The sequence below is a fragment of the Hyla sarda genome, chromosome 3, assembly GCF_029499605.1.
Source record: "Hyla sarda isolate aHylSar1 chromosome 3, aHylSar1.hap1, whole genome shotgun sequence".
In the NCBI taxonomy this organism is placed as follows: Eukaryota; Metazoa; Chordata; class Amphibia; order Anura; family Hylidae; genus Hyla; species Hyla sarda.
Genome location: NC_079191.1, coordinates 421,423,813 through 421,439,722, shown reverse-complemented (window position 1 = coordinate 421,439,722; position 15,910 = coordinate 421,423,813). Strand labels below are relative to the sequence as shown.

The 15,910-nt window shown below is 54.0% G+C and overlaps 1 protein-coding gene across 1 annotated transcript in view; it reads right to left on the bottom strand.

Moving 5' to 3' along the window:
* RRP15 (ribosomal RNA processing 15 homolog) overlaps positions 1–12,724 on the bottom strand; it is a 75,848-nt gene extending 63,124 nt beyond the window's left edge. The window contains exon 1 of the mRNA XM_056568355.1: positions 12,624–12,724. Coding sequence (XP_056424330.1) covers positions 12,624–12,663 — 40 coding nt within the window. The 5' untranslated portion in view covers positions 12,664–12,724. The remainder of the gene's footprint in view (positions 1–12,623) is intronic.
* Between the last annotated feature and the right edge of the window lie 3,186 nt (positions 12,725–15,910).

Genomic DNA, 15,910 nt, shown 5'->3' with positions numbered 1-15,910 from the left:
TCACTGCTGGGGGAGATATTAGGGGGCTCTGTGACTGCTGGAGGAGATATTAGGGGGCTCTGCTGTGACTGCTGGAGGAGATATTAGGGGGCTCTGCTGTGACTGCTGGGGGAGATATTAGGGGGCTCTGCTGTGACTGCTGGGGGAGATATTAGGGGGCTCTGCTGTGACTGCTGGGGGAGATATTAGGGGGCTCTGACTGCTGGAGGAGATATTAGGGGGCTCTGCTGTGACTGCTGGAGGAGATATTAGGGGGCTCTGCTGTGACTGCTGGAGGGTATATTAGGGGGCTCTGCTGTGACTGCTGGGGGAGATATTAGGGGGCTCTGCTGTGACTGCTGGGGGAGATATTAGGGGGCTCTGCTGTGACTGCTGGAGGAGATATTAGGGGGCTCTGCTGTGACTGCTGGGGGAGATATTAGGGGGCTCTGTGACTGCTGGAGGAGATATAAGGGGGCTCTGCTGTGACTGCTGGGGGAGATATTAGGGGGCTCTGCTCTGACTGCTGGAGGAGATATTAGGGGGCTCTGCTCTGACTGCTGGAGGAGATATTAGGGGGCTCTGCTGTGACTGCTGGGGGAGATATTAGGGGGGCTCTGCTGTGACTGCTGGAGGAGATATTAGGGGGCTCTGCTGTGACTGCTGGGGGAGATATTAGGGGGCTCTGACTGCTGGAGGAGATATTAGGGGGCTCTGCTGTGACTGCTGGAGGAGATATTAGGGGGCTCTGCTGTGACTGCTGGAAGAGATATAAGGGGGCTCTGCTGTGACTGCTGGAGGAGATATTAGGGGGCTCTGCTGTGACTGCTGGGGGAGATATTAGGGGGCTCTGCTGTGACTGTTGGAGGAGATATTAGGGGGCTCTGCTGTGACTGCTGGGGGAGATATTAGGGGGCTCTGACTGCTGGAGGAGATATTAGGGGGCTCTGCTGTGACTGCTGGAGGAGATATTAGGGGGCTTTGCTGTGACTGCTGGAAGAGATATAAGGGGGCTCTGCTGTGACTGCTGGAGGAGATATTAGGGGGCTCTGCTGTGACTGCTAGAGGAGATATTAGGGGGCTCTGCTGTGACTGCTGGGGGAGATATTAGGGGGCTCTGACTGCTGGAGGAGATATTAGGGGGCTCTGCTGTCACTGCTGGAGGAGATATTAGGGGGCTCTGCTGTGACTGCTGGGGGAGATATTAGGGGGCTCTGCTGTGACTGCTGGGGGAGATATTAGGGGGCTCTGTGACTGCTGGAGGATATATTAGGGGGCTCTGCTGTGACTGCTGGAGGATATATTAGGGGGCTCTGCTGTGACTGCTGGAAGAGATATTAGGGGGCTCTGCTGTGACTGCTGGAGGAGATATTAGGGGGCTCTGCTGTGACTGCTGGGAGAGATATTAGGGGGCTTCGCTGTGACTGCTGGGGGAGATATTAGGGGGCTCCGCTGTGACTGCTGGAGGAGATATTAGGGGGCTCTGCTGTGACTGCTGGGGGAGATATTAGGGGGCTCTGACTGCTGGAGGAGATATTAGGGGGCTCTGCTGTGACTGCTGGAGGAGATATTAGGGGGCTCTGCTGTGACTGCTGGGGGAGATATTAGGGGGCTCTGCTGTCACTGCTGGGGGAGATATTAGGGGGCTCTGCTGTCACTGCTGGGGGAGATATTAGGGGGCTCTGTGACTGCTGGAGGAGATATTAGGGGGCTCTGCTGTGACTGCTGGAGGAGATATTAGGGGGCTCTGCTGTGACTGCTGGGGGAGATATTAGGGAGCTCTGTGACTGCTGGAGGATATATTAGGGGGCTCTGCTGTGACTGCTGGAGGATATATTAGGGGGCTCTGCTGTGACTGCTGGAAGAGATATTAGGGGGCTCTGCTGTGACTGCTGGAGGAGATATTAGGGGGCTCTGCTGTGACTGCTGGGGGAGATATTAGGGGGCTCTGCTGTGACTGCTGGGGGAGATATTAGGGGGCTCTGCTGTGACTGCTGGGGGAGATATTAGGGGGCTCTGCTGTCACTGCTGGGGGAGATATTAGGGGGCTCTTCTGTGACTGCTGGAGGAGATGTTAGGGGGCTCTGCAGTGACTGCTGGAGGAGATGTTAGGGGGCTCTGCAGTGACTGCTGGAGGAGATGTTAGGGGGCTCTGCAGTGACTGCTGGAGGAGATATTAGGGGGCTCTGCTGTGACTGCTGGAGGAGATATTAGGGGGCTCTGCTGTGACTGCTGGAGGAGATATTAGGGGGCTCTGCTGTGACTGCTGGAGGGTATATTAGGGGGCTCTGCTGTGACTGCTGGAGGGTATATTAGGGGGCTCTGCTGTGACTGCTGGGGGAGATATTAGGGGGCTCTGCTGTGACTGTTGGAGGGATATATTAGGGGGCTCTGCTGTGACTGCTGGAGGATATATTAGGGGGCTCTGCTGTGACTGCTGGAGGATATATTAGGGGGCTCTGCTGTGACTGCTGGGGGAGATATTAGGGGGCTCTGCTGTGACTGCTGGGGGAGATATTAGGGGGCTCTGCTGTGACTGCTGGGGGAGATATTAGGGGGCTCTGCTGTGACTGCTGGGGGAGATATTAGGGGCCTCTGCTGTGACTGCTGGGGGAGATATTAGGGGGCTCTGCTGTGACTGCTGGAAGAGATATTAGGGGGCTCTGCTGTGACTGCTGGGGGAGATATTAGGGGGCTCTGCTGTGACTGCTGGAGGAGATATTAGGGGGCTCTGTGACTGCTGGAGGAGATATTAGGGAGCTCTGCTGTGACTGCTGGACGAGATATTAGGGGGCTCTGCTGTGACTGCTGGACGAGATATTAGGGGGCTCTGCTGTGACTGCTGGACGAGATATTAGGGGGCTCTGCTGTGACTGCTGGAGGGTATATTAGGGGGCTCTGCTGTGACTGCTGGAGGAGATGATAGGGGGCTCTGCTGTGACTGCTGGACGAGATATTAGGGGGCTCTGCTGTGACTGCTGGAGGGTATATTAGGGGGCTCTGCTGTGACTGCTGGAGGAGATATTAGGGGGCTCTGCTGTGACTGCTGGACGAGATATTAGGGGGCTCTGCTGTGACTGCTGGATGAGATATTAGGGGGCTCTGCTGTGACTGCTAGAGGAGATATTAGGGGGCTCTGCTGTGACTGCTGGAGGGTATATTAGGGGGCTCTGCTGTGACTGCTGGGGGAGATATTAGGGGCTCTGCTGTGACTGCTGGAGGGATATATTAGGGGGCTCTGCTGTGACTGCTGGAGGATATATTAGGGGGCTCTGTGACTGCTGGAGGATATATTAGGGGGCTCTGCTGTGACTGCTGGGGGAGATATTAGGGGGCTCTGCTGTGACTGCTGGGGGAGATATTAGGGGGCTCTGCTGTGACTGCTGGGGGAGATATTAGGGGGCTCTGCTGTGACTGCTGGGGGAGATATTAGGGGGCTCTGCTGTGACTGCTGGGGGAGATATTAGGGGGTTCTGCTGTGACTGCTGGGGGAGATATTAGGGGGCTCTGCTGTGACTGCTGGGGGAGATATTAGGGGGCTCTGCTGTGACTGCTGGAGGAGATATTAGGGGGCTTTGCTGTGACTGCTGGAAGAGATATAAGGGGGCTCTGCTGTGACTGCTGGAGGAGATATTAGGGGGCTCTGCTGTGACTGCTAGAGGAGATATTAGGGGGCTCTGCTGTGTCTGCTGGAGGAGATATTAGGGGGCTCTGCTGTGACTGCTAGAGGGGATATTAGGGGGCTCTGCTGTGTCTGCTAGAGGAGATATTAGGGGGCTCTGCTGTGACTGCTAGAGGAGATATTAGGGGGCTCTGCTGTGACTGCTGGGGGAGATATTAGTGGGCTCTGCTGTGACTGCTGGGGGAGATATTAGGGGGCTCTGCTGTGACTGCTGGGGGAGATATTAGGGGGCTCTGTTGTGACTGCTGGGGGAGATATTAGGGGGCTCTGACTGCTGGAGGCGATATTAGGGGGCTCTGCTGTCACTGCTGGAGGAGATATTAGGGGGCTCTGCTGTGACTGCTGGGGGAGATAGGGGGCTCTGCTGTCACTGCTGGGGGAGATATTAGGGGGCTCTGCTGTGACTGCTGGGGGAGATATTAGGGGGCTCTGCTGTGACTGCTGGGGGATATATTAGGGGGCTCTGCTGTGACTGCTGGAGGATATATTAGGGGGCTCTGCTGTGACTGCTGGAAGAGATATTAGGGGGCTCTGCTGTGACTGCTGGAAGAGATATTAGGGGGCTTCGCTGTGACTGCTGGGGGAGATATTAGGGGGCTCTGCTGTGACTGCTGGAGGAGATATTAGGGGGCTCTGCTGTGACTGCTGGGGGAGATATTAGGGGGCTCTGCTGTGACTGCTGGGGGAGATATTAGGGGGCTCTGACTGCTGGAGGAGATATTAGGGGGCTCTGCTGTGACTGCTGGAGGAGATATTAGGGGGCTCTGCTGTGACTGCTGGGGGAGATATTAGGGGGCTCTGCTGTCACTGCTGGGGGAGATATTAGGGGGCTCTGTGACTGCTGGAGGAGATATTAGGGGGCTCTGCTGTGACTGCTGGAGGAGATATTAGGGGGCTCTGCTGTGACTGCTGGGGGAGATATTAGGGGGCTCTGCTGTGACTGCTGGAGGATATATTAGGGGGCTCTGCTGTGACTGCTGGAGGATATATTAGGGGGCTCTGCTGTGACTGCTGGAAGAGATATTAGGGGGCTCTGACTGCTGGAGGAGATATTAGGGGGCTCTGCTGTGACTGCTGGAGGAGATATTAGGGGGCTCTGCTGTGACTGCTGGAGGAGATATTAGGGGGCTCTGCTGTGACTGCTGGGGGAGATATTAGGGGGCTCTGCTGTGACTGCTGGGGGAGATATTAGGGGGCTCTGCTGTGACTGCTGAGGGAGATATTAGGGGGCTCTGCTCTGACTGCTGGGGGAGATATTAGGGGGCTCTGCTCTGACTGCTGGGGGGAGATATTAGGGGGCTCTGCTGTGACTGCTGGGGGAGATATTAGGGGGCTCTGCTGTGACTGCTGGGGGAGATATTAGGGGGCTCTGCTGTGACTGCTGGGGGAGATATTAGGGGGCTCTGCTGTGACTGCTGGGGGAGATATTAGGGGGCTCTGCTGTGACTGCTGGAGGAGATATTAGGGGGCTCTGCTGTGACTGCTGGAGGAGATATTAGGGGGCTCTGCTGTGACTGCTGGAGGAGATATTAGGGGGCTCTGCTGTGACTGCTGGAGGAGATATTAGGGGGCTCTGCTGTGACTGCTGGAGGAGATATTAGGGGGCTCTGCTGTGACTGCTGGAGGAGATATTAGGGGGCTCTGCTGTGACTGCTGGAGGAGATATTAGGGGGCTCTGCTGTGACTGCTGGAGGATAAATTAGGGGGCTCTGCTGTGACTGCTGGGGGAGATATTAGGGGGCTCTGCTGTGACTGCTGGGGGAGATCTTAGGGGGCTCTGCTGTGACTGCTGGGGGAGATATTAGGGGGCTCTGCTGTGACTGCTGGAGGAGATATTAGGGGGCTCTGACTGCTGGAGGAGATATTAGGGGGCTCTGCTGTGACTGCTGGAGGAGATATTAGGGGGCTCTGCTGTGACTGCTGGAGGAGATATTAGGGGGCTCTGCTGTGACTGCTGGAGGATATATTAGGGGGCTCTGACTGCTGGAAGAGATATTAGGGGGCTCTGCTGTGACTGCTAGAGGAGATATTAGGGGGCTCTGCTGTGTCTGCTGGAGGAGATATTAGGGGGCTCTGCTGTGACTGCTGGGGGAGATATTGGGGGCTCTGCTGTGACTGCTGGGGGAGATATTAGGGGGCTCTACTGTGACTGCTGGGGGAAATATTAGGGGGCTCTGTGACTGCTGGAGGAGATATTAGGGGGCTCTGCTGTGACTGCTGGGGGAGATATTAGGGGGTTCTGCTGTGACTGCTGGGGGAGATATTAGGGGGCTCTGCTGTCACTGCTGGGGGAGATATTAGGGGGCTCTGCTGTGACTGCTGGGGGAGATATTAGGGGGCTATGCTGTCACTGCTGGGGGAGATATTAGGGGGCTCTGCTGTGACTGCTGGGGGAGATAGGGGGCTCTGCTGTCACTTCTGGGGGAGATATTAGGGGGCTCTGTGACTGCTGGAGGAGATATTAGGGGGCTCTGCTGTGACTGCTGGAGGAGATATTAGGGGGCTCTGCTGTGACTGCTGGGGGAGATATTAGGGGGCTCTGCTGTGACTGCTGGGGGAGATATTAGGGGGCTCTGCTGTGACTGCTGGGGGAGATATTAGGGGGCTCTGACTGCTGGAGGAGATATTAGGGGGCTCTGCTGTGACTGCTGGAGGAGATATTAGGGGGCTCTGCTGTGACTGCTGGAGGGTATATTAGGGGGCTCTGCTGTGACTGCTGGGGGAGATATTAGGGGGCTCTGCTGTGACTGCTGGAGGAGATATTAGGGGGCTCTGCTGTGACTGCTGGGGGAGATATTAGGGGGCTCTGTGACTGCTGGGGGAGATATAAGGGGGCTCTGCTGTGACTGCTGGGGGAGATATTAGGGGGCTCTGCTCTGACTGCTGGAGGAGATATTAGGGGGCTCTGCTGTGACTGCTGGAGGAGATATTAGGGGGCTCTGCTGTGACTGCTGGGGGAGATATTAGGGGGCTCTGTGACTGCTGGGGGAGATATAAGGGGGCTCTGCTGTGACTGCTGGGGGAGATATTAGGGGGCTCTGCTCTGACTGCTGGAGGAGATATTAGGGGGCTCTGCTCTGACTGCTGGAGGATATATTAGGGGGCTCTGCTGTGACTGCTGGAAGAGATATTAGGGGGCTCTGCTGTGACTGCTGGAAGAGATATTAGGGGGCTTCGCTGTGACTGCTGGGGGAGATATTAGGGGGCTCTGCTGTGACTGCTGGAGGAGATATTAGGGGGCTCTGCTGTGACTGCTGGGGGAGATATTAGGGGGCTCTGACTGCTGGAGGAGATATTAGGGGGCTCTGCTGTGACTGCTGGAGGAGATATTAGGGGGCTCTGCTGTGACTGCTGGGGGAGATATTAGGGGGCTCTGCTGTCACTGCTGGGGGAGATATTAGGGGGCTCTGTGACTGCTGGAGGAGATATTAGGGGGCTCTGCTGTGACTGCTGGAGGAGATATTAGGGGGCTCTGCTGTGACTGCTGGGGGAGATATTAGGGGGCTCTGCTGTGACTGCTGGAGGATATATTAGGGGGCTCTGCTGTGACTGCTGGAGGATATATTAGGGGGCTCTGCTGTGACTGCTGGAGGATATATTAGGGGGCTCTGCTGTGACTGCTGGAAGAGATATTAGGGGGCTCTGACTGCTGGAGGAGATATTAGGGGGCTCTGCTGTGACTGCTGGAGGAGATATTAGGGGGCTCTGCTGTGACTGCTGGAGGAGATATTAGGGGGCTCTGCTGTGACTGCTGGAGGAGATATTAGGGGGCTCTGCTGTGACTGCTGGGGGAGATATTAGGGGGCTCTGCTGTGACTGCTGAGGGAGATATTAGGGGGCTCTGCTCTGACTGCTGGGGGAGATATTAGGGGGCTCTGCTGTGACTGCTGGGGGAGATATTAGGGGGCTCTGCTGTGACTGCTGGGGGAGATATTAGGGGGCTCTGCTGTGACTGCTGGGGGAGATATTAGGGGGCTCTGCTGTGACTGCTGGGGGAGATATTAGGGGGCTCTGCTGTGACTGCTGGGGGAGATATTAGGGGGCTCTGCTGTGACTGCTGGGGGAGATATTAGGGGGCTCTGCTGTGACTGCTGGAGGAGATATTAGGGGGCTCTGCTGTGACTGCTGGAGGAGATATTAGGGGGCTCTGCTGTGACTGCTGGAGGAGATATTAGGGGGCTCTGCTGTGACTGCTGGAGGAGATATTAGGGGGCTCTGCTGTGACTGCTGGAGGAGATATTAGGGGGCTCTGCTGTGACTGCTGGAGGATATATTAGGGGGCTCTGCTGTGACTGCTGGAGGAGATATTAGGGGGCTCTGCTGTGACTGCTGGAGGAGATATTAGGGGGCTCTGCTGTGACTGCTGGAGGATATATTAGGGGGCTCTGACTGCTGGAAGAGATATTAGGGGGCTCTGCTGTGACTGCTAGAGGAGATATTAGGGGGCTCTGCTGTGTCTGCTGGAGGAGATATTAGGGGGCTCTGCTGTGACTGCTGGGGGAGATATTAGGGGGCTCTGCTGTGACTGCTGGGGGAGATATTAGGGGGCTCTACTGTGACTGCTGGGGGAAATATTAGGGGGCTCTGTGACTGCTGGAGGAGATATTAGGGGGCTCTGCTGTGACTGCTGGGGGAGATATTAGGGGGTTCTGCTGTGACTGCTGGGGGAGATATTAGGGGGCTCTGCTGTCACTGCTGGGGGAGATATTAGGGGGCTCTGCTGTGACTGCTGGGGGAGATATTAGGGGGCTATGCTGTCACTGCTGGGGGAGATATTAGGGGGCTCTGCTGTGACTGCTGGGGGAGATAGGGGGCTCTGCTGTCACTGCTGGGGGAGATATTAGGGGGCTCTGTGACTGCTGGAGGAGATATTAGGGGGCTCTGCTGTGACTGCTGGAGGAGATATTAGGGGGCTCTGCTGTGACTGCTGGGGGAGATATTAGGGGGCTCTGCTGTGACTGCTGGGGGAGATATTAGGGGGCTCTGCTGTGACTGCTGGGGGAGATATTAGGGGGCTCTGCTGTGACTGCTGGGGGAGATATTAGGGGGCTCTGACTGCTGGAGGAGATATTAGGGGGCTCTGCTGTGACTGCTGGAGGAGATATTAGGGGGCTCTGCTGTGACTGCTGGAGGGTATATTAGGGGGCTCTGCTGTGACTGCTGGGGGAGATATTAGGGGGCTCTGCTGTGACTGCTGGGGGAGATATTAGGGGGCTCTGCTGTGACTGCTGGAGGATATATTAGGGGGCTCTGCTGTGACTGCTGGGGGAGATATTAGGGGGCTCTGTGACTGCTGGAGGAGATATAAGGGGGCTCTGCTGTGACTGCTGGGGGAGATATTAGGGGGCTCTGCTCTGACTGCTGGAGGAGATATTAGGGGGCTCTGCTCTGACTGCTGGAGGAGATATTAGGGGGCTCTGCTGTGACTGCTGGGGGAGATATTAGGGGGGCTCTGCTGTGACTGCTGGAGGAGATATTAGGGGGCTCTGCTGTGACTGCTGGGGGAGATATTAGGGGGCTCTGACTGCTGGAGGAGATATTAGGGGGCTCTGCTGTGACTGCTGGAGGAGATATTAGGGGGCTCTGCTGTGACTGCTGGAAGAGATATAAGGGGGCTCTGCTGTGACTGCTGGAGGAGATATTAGGGGGCTCTGCTGTGACTGCTGGGGGAGATATTAGGGGGCTCTGCTGTGACTGTTGGAGGAGATATTAGGGGGCTCTGCTGTGACTGCTGGGGGAGATATTAGGGGGCTCTGACTGCTGGAGGAGATATTAGGGGGCTCTGCTGTGACTGCTGGAGGAGATATTAGGGGGCTTTGCTGTGACTGCTGGAAGAGATATAAGGGGGCTCTGCTGTGACTGCTGGAGGAGATATTAGGGGGCTCTGCTGTGACTGCTAGAGGAGATATTAGGGGGCTCTGCTGTGACTGCTGGGGGAGATATTAGGGGGCTCTGACTGCTGGAGGAGATATTAGGGGGCTCTGCTGTCACTGCTGGAGGAGATATTAGGGGGCTCTGCTGTGACTGCTGGGGGAGATATTAGGGGGCTCTGCTGTGACTGCTGGGGGAGATATTAGGGGGCTCTGTGACTGCTGGAGGATATATTAGGGGGCTCTGCTGTGACTGCTGGAGGATATATTAGGGGGCTCTGCTGAGACTGCTGGAAGAGATATTAGGGGGCTCTGCTGTGACTGCTGGAGGAGATATTAGGGGGCTCTGCTGTGACTGCTGGGAGAGATATTAGGGGGCTTCACTGTGACTGCTGGGGGAGATATTAGGGGGCTCCGCTGTGACTGCTGGAGGAGATATTAGGGGGCTCTGCTGTGACTGCTGGGGGAGATATTAGGGGGCTCTGACTGCTGGAGGAGATATTAGGGGGCTCTGCTGTGACTGCTGGAGGAGATATTAGGGGGCTCTGCTGTGACTGCTGGGGGAGATATTAGGGGGCTCTGCTGTCACTGCTGGGGGAGATATTAGGGGGCTCTGTGACTGCTGGAGGAGATATTAGGGGGCTCTGCTGTGACTGCTGGAGGAGATATTAGGGGGCTCTGCTGTGACTGCTGGGGGAGATATTAGGGAGCTCTGTGACTGCTGGAGGATATATTAGGGGGCTCTGCTGTGACTGCTGGAGGATATATTAGGGGGCTCTGCTATGACTGCTGGAAGAGATATTAGGGGGCTCTGCTGTGACTGCTGGAGGAGATATTAGGGGGCTCTGCTGTGACTGCTGGGGGAGATATTAGGGGGCTCTGCTGTGACTGCTGGGGGAGATATTAGGGGGCTCTGCTGTGACTGCTGGGGGAGATATTAGGGGGCTCTGCTGTCACTGCTGGGGGAGATATTAGGGGGCTCTTCTGTGACTGCTGGAGGAGATGTTAGGGGGCTCTGCAGTGACTGCTGGAGGAGATGTTAGGGGGCTCTGCAGTGACTGCTGGAGGAGATGTTAGGGGGCTCTGCAGTGACTGCTGGAGGAGATATTAGGGGGCTCTGCTGTGACTGCTGGAGGAGATATTAGGGGGCTCTGCTGTGACTGCTGGAGGAGATATTAGGGGGCTCTGCTGTGACTGCTGGAGGGTATATTAGGGGGCTCTGCTGTGACTGCTGGAGGGTATATTAGGGGGCTCTGCTGTGACTGCTGGGGGAGATATTAGGGGGCTCTGCTGTGACTGTTGGAGGGATATATTAGGGGGCTCTGCTGTGACTGCTGGAGGATATATTAGGGGGCTCTGCTGTGACTGCTGGAGGATATATTAGGGGGCTCTGCTGTGACTGCTGGGGGAGATATTAGGGGGCTCTGCTGTGACTGCTGGGGGAGATATTAGGGGGCTCTGCTGTGACTGCTGGGGGAGATATTAGGGGGCTCTGCTGTGACTGCTGGGGGAGATATTAGGGGGCTCTGCTGTGACTGCTGGGGGAGATATTAGGGGGCTCTGCTGTGACTGCTGGGGGAGATATTAGGGGGCTCTGCTGTGACTGCTGGAGGAGATATTAGGGGGCTCTGCTGTGACTGCTGGAGGAGATATTAGGGGCCTCTGCTGTGACTGCTGGGGGAGATATTAGGGGGCTCTGCTGTGACTGCTGGAAGAGATATTAGGGGGCTCTGCTGTGACTGCTGGGGGAGATATTAGGGGGCTCTGCTGTGACTGCTGGAGGAGATATTAGGGGGCTCTGTGACTGCTGGAGGAGATATTAGGGAGCTCTGCTGTGACTGCTGGACGAGATATTAGGGGGCTCTGCTGTGACTGCTGGACGAGATATTAGGGGGCTCTGCTGTGACTGCTGGACGAGATATTAGGGGGCTCTGCTGTGACTGCTGGAGGGTATATTAGGGGGCTCTGCTGTGACTGCTGGAGGAGATGATAGGGGGCTCTGCTGTGACTGCTGGACGAGATATTAGGGGGCTCTGCTGTGACTGCTGGAGGGTATATTAGGGGGCTCTGCTGTGACTGCTGGAGGAGATATTAGGGGGCTCTGCTGTGACTGCTGGACGAGATATTAGGGGGCTCTGCTGTGACTGCTGGATGAGATATTAGGGGGCTCTGCTGTGACTGCTGGAGGGTATATTAGGGGGCTCTGCTGTGACTGCTGGGGGAGATATTAGGGGCTCTGCTGTGACTGCTGGAGGGATATATTAGGGGGCTCTGCTGTGACTGCTGGAGGGATATATTAGGGGGCTCTGTGACTGCTGGAGGATATATTAGGGGGCTCTGTGACTGCTGGAGGATATATTAGGGGGCTCTGCTGTGACTGCTGGGGGAGATATTAGGGGGCTCTGCTGTGACTGCTGGGGGAGATATTAGGGGGCTCTGCTGTGACTGCTGGGGGAGATATTAGGGGGCTCTGCTGTGACTGCTGGGGGAGATATTAGGGGGCTCTGCTGTGACTGCTGGGGGAGATATTAGGGGGCTCTGCTGTGACTGCTGGTGGAGATATTAGGGGGCTCTGCTCTGACTGCTGGGGGAGATATTAGGGGGCTCTGCTGTGACTGCTGGGGGAGATATTAGGGGGCTCTGCTGTGACTGCTGGGGGAGATATTAGGGGGCTCTGTGACTGCTGGAGGAGATATTAGGGAGCTCTGCTGTGACTGCTGGACGAGATATTAGGGGGCTCTGTGACTGCTGGACGAGATATTAGGGGGCTCTGCTGTGACTGCTGGACGAGATATTAGGGGGCTCTGCTGTGACTGCTGGAGGAGGTATTAGGGGGCTCTGCTGTGGAAGATTTAATGAAATCACTGGAGTCGCCCAAAGCAACCAGACTACAGCTCGCTCTCTCAACCTAATTGGTTACTTGGGGTGAACGCTATACTACTTCTCCCTGCAGCGCCCAGATCAGGTGATCAACACTAATGTATTCAGACAGCATTCTGGGACTTGTAGTTCCCCCACCAGAGTATGTAATCCCACAGTTCACAAACACAACCTCCGCCCCGTCCCATGTACACAGGACCCGCCGCCCATACCTGCAGGTCCGCTCTGCTCCGCTGCTACTTCAGCTGCCATATCTGCCCAGGATCACACACGTGCTTAGAGCGCAGCTTCCGGATGAAGTGACGTAATTTCCTGTCTGCCCGACTCTCGCGCCGCCATGTTAAGGTCGGGAATCCCATCTCCCTCTGCTCTGCCGCCATCTGGTGGTGAGTACGCAGTAATTTGTTTGTTGGATGTATTTATTGTTTGTTTCCGGGAGGTTCTGCAGTTATTAGTGGCCACAGACAGGTCCCTGATGTCAGTGCAGCAGCGCAGAGTGTTGGTGGCTGTTCACACTGCTGCATGTCATTTCTCAATATGTCCAATTATTCCCAGATATAGTTAATCTATAAGATTGTCCCTATAATAGTGTAAGGAAATCCACATAACAATGGTGGAAATTGATCGAAATCTGTGTAGATCAGGGGTCCTCAAACTTTTTAACCCCTTAAGGACCGGGGTTTTTCCGTTTTTGCATTTTCGTTTTTTGCTCCTTGCCTTTAAAAAATCATAACTCTTTCAATTTTGCACCTAAAAATCCATATGAGGGCTTATTTTTTGCGCCACCAATTCTACTTTGTAATGACGTCAGTCATTTTGTCCAAAAATCTACGGTGAAACGGAAAAAAAAATCATTGTGCGACAAAATTGAAAAATAAGCACCGTTTTGTAATTTTTTGGGGCTTCCGTTTCTACGTAGTACATTTTTCGGTAAAAATGACCCCTGATCTTTATTCTATAGGTCCATACGATTAAAATGATACCCTACTTATATAGGTTTGATTTTGTCGGACTTCTGTAAAAAATCATAACTACATGCAGGAAAATTAATACGTTTAAGATTGTCATCTTCTGACCCCTATAACTTTTTTATTTTTCCATGTATGGGGCGGTATGAGGGCTCATTTTTTGCGCCGTGATCTGAAGTTTTGTATTGATAGGACTTATTGATCACTTTTTATTCATTTTTAAATGATATAAAAAGTGACCAAAAATGCCCTATTTTGGACTTTGGAATTTTTTTGCGCGCATGCCATTGACCGAGCGGTTTAATTAATGATATATTTTTATAATTCGCACATTTCCGCACACGGTGATACCATATATGTTTACTTTTTATTTACACTGTGGTTTTTTTTTATTGGAAAAGGGGGGTGATTCAAACTTTTAATAGAGGAGGAGTTAAATGATCTTTATTCACTTTTTTGTTTCACTTTTTTTTTGCAATGTTATAGGTCCCATAGGGACCTATAACACTGCACACACTGATCTCTTATACTGATCATTGTTATCCCATAGGGACCTATAACACTGCACACACTGATCATTGTTATCCCATAGGGACCTATAACACAGCACACACTGATCTCTTATACTGATCATTGTTATCCCATAGGGACCTATAATACTGCACACACTGATCATTGTTATCCCATAGGGACCTATAACACTGCACACACTGATCATTGTTATCCCATAGGGACCTATAACACTGCACACACTGATCATTGTTATCCCATAGGGACCTATAACACTGCACACACTGATCTTCATCATTGATCACTGGTTTCTCATAAGAAACCAGTGATCAACGATTCTGCCGCTTGACTGCTCATGCCTGGATCTCAGGCACTGAACAGTCATTCGGCGATCGGACAGCGAGGAGGCAGGTAGGGGCCCTCCCGCTGTCCTGTCAGCTGTTCGGGATGCCGCGATTAGCCGCGGCTATCCCGAACAGCCCGACTGAGCTAGCCGGCAACTTTCACTTTTAGCCGCGCGGCTCAGCTCTGAGCGCGCGGCTAAAGGGTTAATAGCGTGCGGCGCCCCGATCGGCGCTGCGCGCTATTAGAGACGGGTCCCGGCTTCACTATGACGCCGGGCCCGCCGTGATATGATGCGGGGTTACTGTGTAACCCCGCGTTATATCGGGAGAGCAGGACCAAGGACGTACCGGTACGTCCTTGGTCCTTAAGGGGTTAAACAGGGGGCCCGTTCACGGTCCTTCAGACCGTTGGAGGACCGGGTTTTAAAAAAAAAAAAAACTCTGAACAAATTCCTATGCGCTCTGCATATATCTTATTTTGAAGTGAAGAAACAAAACGGGAATAAATACAATATTTAAAATGAAGAACAAGTAAAGTTAAATCAACAAACTTACCAGTATTTCAATGGGAACTGGGTAGTTCCCCCCCCATAAGGTGCAGTATAGTTCCCCCCACATTAGGTGCAGTATAGTTCCCCCCACATTAGGTGCAGTATAGTTCCCCCCACATTAGGTGCAGTATAGTTCCCCCCACATTAGGTGCAGTATAGTTCCCCCCACATTAGGTGCAGTATAGTTCCCCCCACATTAGGTGCAGTATAGTTCCCCCCACATTAGGTGCAGTATAGTTCACCCCACATTAGGTGCAGTATAGTCCCCCCCACATTAGGTGCAGTATAGTCCCCCCCACATTAGGTGCAGTATAGTTCCCCACATTAGGTGCAGTATAGTTCCCCCCACATTAGGTGCAGTATAGTCCCCCACATTAGGTGCAGTATAGTTCCCCCACATTAAGTGCAGTATATTTCCCCACATTAGGTGCAGTATAGTTCCCCACATTAGGTGCAGTATAGTTCCCCCACATTAGGTGCAGTATAGTTCCCCACATTAGGAACAGTATAGTTCCCCACATTAGGTTGTAGTTCCCCCACATTAGGTGCAGTATAGTTCCCCCACATTAGGTTGTAGTTCCCCCACATTAGGTGCAGTATAGTTCCCCCACATTAGGTTGTAGTTCCCCCCACATTAGGTGCAGTATAGTTCCCCCACATTAGGTGCAGTATAGTTCCCCACATTAGGTGCAGTATAGTTCCCCACATTAGGTTGTAGTTCCCCCACATTAGGTGCAGTATAGTTCCCCACATTAGGTTGTAGTTCCCCCACATTAGGTGCAGTATAGTCCCCCCACATTAGGTGCAATTTAGTCCCCCACATTAGGCTGGCACATTAGGCTGGCAGTATAGTTCCCCCACATTAGGCTGGCAGTACGTTCCCCCACATTAGGTGCAATATAGTCCCCCACACTAGGCTGGCAGCATAATTCCCCCACATTAGGTGCAATATAGTCCCCCACATTAGGCTGGCAGTATAGTCCCCCCACATTAGGTGCAATATAGTCCCCCACATTAGGCTGGCAGTATGTTCCCCCACATTAGGTGCAATATAGTCCCCCACATTAGGCTGGCAGTATAGTTCCCCCACATTAGGTGCAATATAGTCCCCCCCATTAGGCTGGCA